The sequence below is a fragment of the Prionailurus viverrinus genome, chromosome A2 (genome assembly GCF_022837055.1).
Source record: "Prionailurus viverrinus isolate Anna chromosome A2, UM_Priviv_1.0, whole genome shotgun sequence".
NCBI classification, from domain to species: Eukaryota; Metazoa; Chordata; class Mammalia; order Carnivora; family Felidae; genus Prionailurus; species Prionailurus viverrinus.
The window spans coordinates 65,674,632-65,681,967 of record NC_062562.1 but is presented as its reverse complement, the minus strand read 5'-3'; the positions used below and the strand labels follow the sequence as shown (position 1 = coordinate 65,681,967).

At 53.0% G+C, this 7,336-nt stretch overlaps 1 protein-coding gene across 4 annotated transcripts in view; it reads left to right on the top strand.

Moving 5' to 3' along the window:
- Positions 1 to 604: 604 nt before the first annotated feature.
- COBL (cordon-bleu WH2 repeat protein) overlaps positions 605 to 7,336 on the top strand; it is a 276,082-nt gene continuing 269,350 nt past the window's right edge. For all 4 annotated transcript variants that reach the window (XM_047849242.1, XM_047849241.1, XM_047849238.1 and 1 more), the window contains exon 1: positions 605 to 800. In XM_047849242.1, the coding sequence (XP_047705198.1) occupies positions 760 to 800 (41 nt within the window). In that variant the 5' untranslated portion in view covers positions 605 to 759. The remainder of the gene's footprint in view (positions 801 to 7,336) is intronic.

Below are 7,336 nucleotides of genomic sequence, written 5' to 3'. Positions count from 1 at the left end.
CGCGGCGCCCCACAGAGCAGCTGGGCAAACTTGAGCACGCTTCCAACCCAATTCCTGCCCCCCCCCCCCCACCATTGTTTCTAATTCTCTAGGTCGGGGCAGGGGCCAAGAATCTGCATTTGTACCCCGTTCCGAGGCGCTGCTGGCCAGGGACCCACGCTGAGGCCCGACGCCTCAGATAGCCCGGCACGGAGGAAGGTTCGGTGAGGTTCCAGGGCAGAGGCAGCGACACCGGTCACTCGCTTCTCATCCTCCAACCTCAGTCCTTCCCCGGCTGGTCCGCCCACGTCGCCCTCGAGGGCCTCGCGGGGGCCAGGTGGTTCCCCCTGCCGCAACTCCTCCCCGCCGGGGCGCGGCCCGCGCCTCCGGATCCCCCGCGCCGCCCAGCCCGGGGCGCGCTCCGTCGCGGGGTGGAGGAGCCGGGGAGAGGCCCGGGAGGGGCGCTGCGGCGGGCGGGGTGTCGCCCCCGGGGCCCAGGCGCGGCCCACCCCGTCTCGGGACGCGCGCGGGCGGGCGGGGGCGGCGCTCCGGTGGGCGCGGCGCACCTTGCTCCCGGCGCCCCCGCCCCGCGCCAGCCCCTCCCCGCCCGCGACCGTCCCAGCCCCTTCCGTCCGCTCGCCCCGCCGCTGTCCTCCGCCGGCCCGCGTGGGAGGACGATGGGTCAGCGCGGAAAAAGTGAATGAGGGCGGCGGCGGCGGCAGCGAGCGCCTGACTCGGCCGGGCCCGGGCACCGCGCGCGCCCCCCGCCCCGCCGGCTCCATGGACGCGCCGCGCGCCTTGGCGGCCAAGCCCCCCACCGGGTAAGTGGCCGGGCGGCCGGGCGGCGCGCGGGCCGGGGCCCCGCTCGGACCGGACGCCCGCGCCGCGCGCACTCGGGGCAGAGGGAGGGGGGCGCGGGCGCCGTGAGGGGCGGGGGGTGGCGCGCTCGGGGCGGGGGGCGCCCCCTCTCCGGCCCGCGGGTCCGCGCCCCCCGCCGCGGAAGGGACTTGTGTACTTAGTGCGCCCGGGTCGTTGCCCAGGTAACAGTGTCAGGCCGAGGCCGGGGCACGCTCGGCGCCGCGGTGTTTGTGTGCGCGCGCCCTTTTTGGGGGGTCCCCGCGGGCAGAGCCCTCGGCCACCTCCCGAGCGATCGCCCCCGGCGCCGGGAGGGCGGTGGGAGACCTGGCCTGGAACTCCCGCCCCGCCACCCGCTTGCTCGGCGTCTGCCCCGGGTTCCCGTGGTGGCCGCTCGCCCCGCCGCGGTCGGCGGGTTACGGTCCGCTCCTCCCCGCGATGAAGGGGACGCTCCGGGACCTCGCAGACGCCTGGGTCCGCCTTCGGGAGCGCGGTCGTGCAGAGGGCACTGTCCTCGCGCTCTGCGGACGTCTGCGCCCCTTCCCCCGGCTTGCTTCTCCGCGGTTCCCCGGGACAGAGTGCAGGGCACGGACCCGAGGAGGAGACCCCGACTTCGCAGCTGAGGTCGGGGCGTGCATCCTGCCTGCGCGGATCTGCGGCTGCCCAGACCTGTCCGGGTGTCCGCTTCCATCCCCGCACACCTTGGGTGTAGCGATTGCTCGCCACATTCCGGTTTTGCTCGCGGAGTACCTGCCCCAGTGCGGGAAACGCTAGCAGGACCCTGAGCCGGAGTTTGAACGGCGCACCCCCAGACCAGGCCGCGGGGTCAAGCGAGGCCCGTGCGGACACTGCGGCGGCGCCCTGCGACCCGCGCACCCGCTCGCTGGCCTGGGGCGAGTGTGCCATGAGTCTTGCGAATGGAATGAGCGGTTGGGTGGGTCCTGCACCTGCTTACGAATGGGCCCACTTTCCGCTGTGGGGACAACTAATCTCTTCTCTTTGCACTTGTGTCCCACTGACTCACCCTGCCCGAGTGCCCATGGCCGCTGTGTGGCCCAAGTCTGCAAAAGGTTTTCGAACGTGTTCTTTTTGTTTTTGTTTTTTTAACTCTCTTTAATGCCAGGAAAAAGTGAGCCAGGTTAGCAAATCAAATAATCCCGGAGCCGAGGAATGTTAAAAAGAACTTTTTCTTCTCTTTCTTTTTTTTTTTTTCAGTGCACTTAGTGGTGGTTATGTAATTGCATTTGAACAAACATTTCCCCAAAAGAAAATAAAGTGGGGAATCCCTTTTCACAGACACGGGCCTCCCGAATGGCATGATTCAGAATTACTTTTAAACCTGTCACTTTGGGAACCTGTTTAATAAGCCTGTTTAAGGAGAGGGAATCTTTTTCTCACTATCACGTAGCAGGAGGGGAAGTATGAAGGGGAGAGCTAATTACAAGAGGCCAGCAGAACTGAATTTAGAGATTATTTGTGAAGGCCGGGAAGGGAATCTGATTATGGAAGGGAAGTGGCGAATCCTGACCTGGGCACACGCTCCCCGGTGCTGTATGGGCAAGAGGGGACTCCACAGCCCTTCTTGTCTGAGCTCTGGTTGGACTTCACATCTCAGTCTTCCCCTGGGGAACCAAGGGCTTTTGCTGTGGATACAATGACAACATAGGCAGTGGTCCCTACCCATACACTTAGTTCTTTTCCTCTGATCTGCTTGCTTGAACGTCTTTGTCCGAGAGATGTAGACGCGCAGCTTTTAGCTTCTGTAATTCCCAGTTATTTTATCGTCCGCCGTTTGTTTTCGTCCCTGTAGTGAAGAAGCTCCTAGAAAATATCCATGTGCTTGAATTTCCCAGGTAGGAATTACATGATTAAGTAAGCTGTTGTGTGTTAAAATCGGAGGAAAGAGGGGCGCCTGGGTGGCTCAGTCGGTTAGGCGGCCGACTTCAGCTCAGGTCACGATCTCGCGGTCCGTGAGTTCGAGCCCCGCGTCCGGCTCTGGGCTGATGGCTCAGAGCCTGGAGCCTGCTTCCGATTCTGTGTCTCCCTCTCTCTCTGCCCCTCCCCCGTTCATGCTCTGTCTCTCTCTGTCTCAAAAATAAATAAAAAACGTTAAAAAAATTAAAAAAAAATCGGAGGAAAGAAATGGTCTTGGGCTTTTTGAATATTTTATATAATTTAGGTGCTTTGTCCGCTTACCGGAGAGGGTGGATATGGATGTGAAATTTCTGGCTTTGGTAGATTATTGGTAGCGGTCAGGTGCCATTGGTTCTTCTCTGATCTGCTCCTCTGTTGCTGCAGGATAAGGCAGTGCTTGCCATGTGCTCTGGGGAAATTTGTTTTCTGCCTGATACTGCAAGCGATGACTATCAGATCAAACTTGGAGCAAGCTCTCGTTTTCCCACATGATCCAAGTGAGTGATGTGGTGAATTTGTTGTTGACTGAATCATTCGCCGTCCTGCGATACGTAGAAAGGGGCTGACCAGGGACCGGTGACATAAAAAGACTTCATACCACAAACCAAGAAGCCCTTCTTGAGGGGACCTGAAGGGATAATCTGTTCGTGGCTGTAGATTGTATATGCCACTAAATTATTAATAAGTGGTTACTAATTCTCTTTTTCAACCCAATTAGTTGGGTTGAAATTGTATGTTTTTACTAGTAATTTCATGAAAACAAGGACTTGTGACTAACTTAACTGGGAAAAAAACTGACTCCTTTAGGCAAAAAGTGACAAGTCGACTTGATGTGACTTCTAAGGAATTTTAGAGCACAGTTGAGGTGTCAGAATGTTCTGGAATTACCAGGGAAAACAAATTTCCTTTCAGTGAGGTTTTTAAATATACTTAAGTCCATTTAAGATTAACTTTGAGTTTATCTGTTTACTTTTAGTCTCTTTTTTTTTTGAGTGTTTATGAGATCCCTGCCACTGGTAGGTGGTCATGGAACCCAGGGTGAAACTTCCCTCTTGGCCCTCTGTGAATGGGACAGTGTGCTGGGGGTTGGAAGGGTACTGGTTAATTTTTTTCTATGGAGGAAACACGGAGTTCTGTAGAATAGAATAGTCCCCAGTGACATGAAATGTCAAAACAGCCGGGGCATTCGCTCAATGGCCGCATTCAAGGACCATGCTTACATAAAAACCAGTGGAAGTTTGCTAATCAATTTCATCAGGATCTGAGCTTCACGAAGGCATAGCTGATGCTCGTTTCTGAGAATCAGTATGTGTGGATTCCATCAAGTTATTAGAACAAGAAAATAATTTTTTTTAATTAATGGAAGTGGGTAACTTGTGCTGCTTCTGCCCTGTCACCACCCCCCCCCCAACAAAAAATAAAGTATAGGAACTGCTGTCTTGACAGTGACCATGGACCATGGCAGTGAGGTCTTCCATACAAGTATACAGATGTTAATGAATATTAATGAATGTATACTAAAATAAGAAGGAAGGTTAGGTTTCTAGCCTTTTCTGAAAAAACAGGTTTCTGTGAGGTGCCTGGGTGGCTCAATTGGTTAAGCGTCGGAATCTTGGGTTTCCGCCCAGGTCATGATCTCATGGTTCATGAGTTCGAGCCCTGCATCAGGTTCTGTGCTGACAGTGTGGAGCCTGCTTGGGATTATCTCCCTCTCGTTCTCTCTCTTCTTCCCCCCTTCTTGCTTCTGTCTCTCTCTCTCTCTCTCTCTCTCCTTCAAAATAAAATAAACATTAAAAGCATTAAAAAACGAAAATAAAAAAATAAAAACAAGCATTCTAGACTTTTGGGCGACATGTTTACGTTCTTTAAAATGATAGTCTAATGATTTGCTACATTGAACGCTTCGCATTTCACTTCAAAGATGTTACTTCTTAACCATACTTATGGGAGGCAGTTCACTTAAGGCTGTAATGTTAGATATTGTTTGATGGGATGTGGAAAGCAGGCCTAGGGAGTTTTATTCTTTTGCAATTATAGTTTCTCTGAATAAGTTCCAGGAGTTGGACATTCCCCTGTGACACTATCAAATGACCTTAGGGCACTTTTAGTATTTCCTCAGTGGCTGTGTAAGGTTGATGGAGCTCAATTATGATTTAAATTGGGTGTGTGGATATTCGTACCATGTCGCCTCTCTCCTGCCTCCTGGACCTCCTCTGTTCTTCCCTGGACGGCCTTTCCCCGGATCAGGGGCCTGGCAGAGCCGGTTGTCACTGAGCACAAGTGGCTGACCGCTCTGGACACGTGCATGTCTGTGTTTCAGTGGTCTTTTTCGCTTGGGACCTGGAAAGAGAAGTCATAACTTGTGTGCACCCAAGAGCACGTCCATGCTTATTTAGAAAGCAATGATCATAGGCTATGTCTGCACACCATAATAAGTGGTTTGGGTTTCCAGGCGTTTCATGCTTTGTTCTTAATCATTAACCCCAATTTTATAAGTGGTCGGAGGTTTTGAACAGTGAGCGGAAAAGTATTTGATGCCAAAGTAGCCTGCGGGGTCGAGGATGTGCGCACTTACAGTATAGAAATACTTGGTTGCGATTTGGTCTTGAACTAAGTGAAAACATGTAGGACACACGTAGCGTATTTATTAGGTGACGTTTCCCTAAATCCTGTCCATTCGTCTCCGTGTCGATTTTCTGCGTTGGTTAATTATACTTAATGGTTTTTTTTTTCCTTCGCTTACTTTGAGCTATAACAGTACGTCTGAGCTCCTGACTTGCAGAGACATCCCTTTTTACTGTTTTTATGATTTTCATTGATTTAAGCGCATTTTAAATGTTAGCGCTCTCCCCTCCCCCCGCAGTTTATACCTTTGTTTTCTCATTTCACTGTGTCCCAAGAGTGTTTACCCCAGTGTTCTCTTATGTCACTTTTCCTTTATGTTTCCACACTGCTTTATTTTGTGCCAGTCTCTTCCCATAGTAACATTACGCTTTTTTCTCATGCACACTTTATTTGGTTTCATTTGCTTTATACCAAGCGGATGATCCTTTCTGAAGGCCTAACGGTATTTGTTCGAGACTAGATTTTGCTGTGTACTCTGGTGTGACGATGACAGTGGGTCCCCAACAACGTCCGTACTCCCTCCTGCCTGTCTCCAGAACGTCCCGGGCTTCTGAGAAAATCCCTCTGGAGAGAGCCCACCTCCCCAGCTGGGCGATGCTTCGTGGCCTCTAGCGTTTTGTTTTTTTTTTGTTTTTTTTGTTTTTTAATTTTTTTTTTCAACATTTATTTATTTTTGGGACAGAGAGAGACAGAGCATGAACGGGGGAGGGGCAGAGAGAGGGGAGACACAGAATCAGAAACAGGCTGCAGGCTCTGAGCCATCAGCCCAGAGCCCGACGCGGGGCTCGAACTCACGGGCCGCGAGATCGTGACCTGGCTGAAGTCGGACGCTTAACCGACTGCGCCACCCAGGCGCCCCGGCCTCTAGCGGTTTTTACACGCTTCCATCTGGATTCCCTAATTAGGTGGGGAGCTGCTCCCTTGCCAAGACCCTATTTTCTACAGGTAAGTCCGATTAGAATAAGGTCCATGGTGAAAACCATTTCTTTTAGAAAAAGGGAAAAGAGGAAAAAGCTTTTCAACCATCAACGTGTATCTCATTTATGTGCTTTTGATTAGGCAGATTCCCAGACCCCGAACGCTTTTGTACAGACACTCCTGTAAGATTCCTACATCACCTTCACCAAAGCGAGCAGTGCCTTTTGAAGAGACGTTGATTGGCTTAGGGAAATCGTCGAAGTCCTTGTCCCTTTTCCCCCCAAAAATGACACAAATCCCCAAAGATGAGCCCAGTAAGTCAGGAGTCTTGACTCATGGATCTCCGCCCCCCGCCCCTTTCCTTCTCACTGTTACCCAAGAACCCAGGTGAGGAACCATTGTCTTAGGGGCACTTCCCTTGGGGACAACGAGCTGTCCTTGTTCCGGGGACACATGTGGACGTGCTCGTACTCTCACTGGGCACAGAGGACAGGGTAGTGACCACGTGGCCCTAGTCCATGATGCCTGTGCCTGGGCAGGAATCCTGTTTGACTTCCTCCTACCAAAGCCTGACAGGCAGGCCCAGGAGAAAGGAAGACCTGGGTCTTGGGGTCAGTCGTTCGGGATTCAGTTTAGCCTTCTTAGCCGGGCCTGCAGGGAGCAGTCCCGAGGTGGCTCCTGCCCGTCCCCCAGCCCAGCACTAACAAAACTGCCAGGCCGATGATGTTATGTGTCTGTGTCCAGTATGGCAGCCACGGAGCCTTGGAGTGAGGAACTGAATTTCTCCCTTTTAAATTTTTCATTAATTTACGGGCGCCTGGGTGGTTCAGTCGGTCGAGTGTCCCGACGTCAGCTCGGGTCATGATCTCCCAGTTTGTGGGTTCGAGCCCCCCGTCAGGCTCTGTCCTGACAGCTCGGAGCCTGGAGCCTGCTTCGGATGCCGTGTCTCCTTCTCTCTCTGCACCCCCCCCCCCACTCACACTCTGTCTCTCTCGCTCTCAAAAATAATAAACATTAAGAAAAAAAATTAAGAAAACATTTAAAA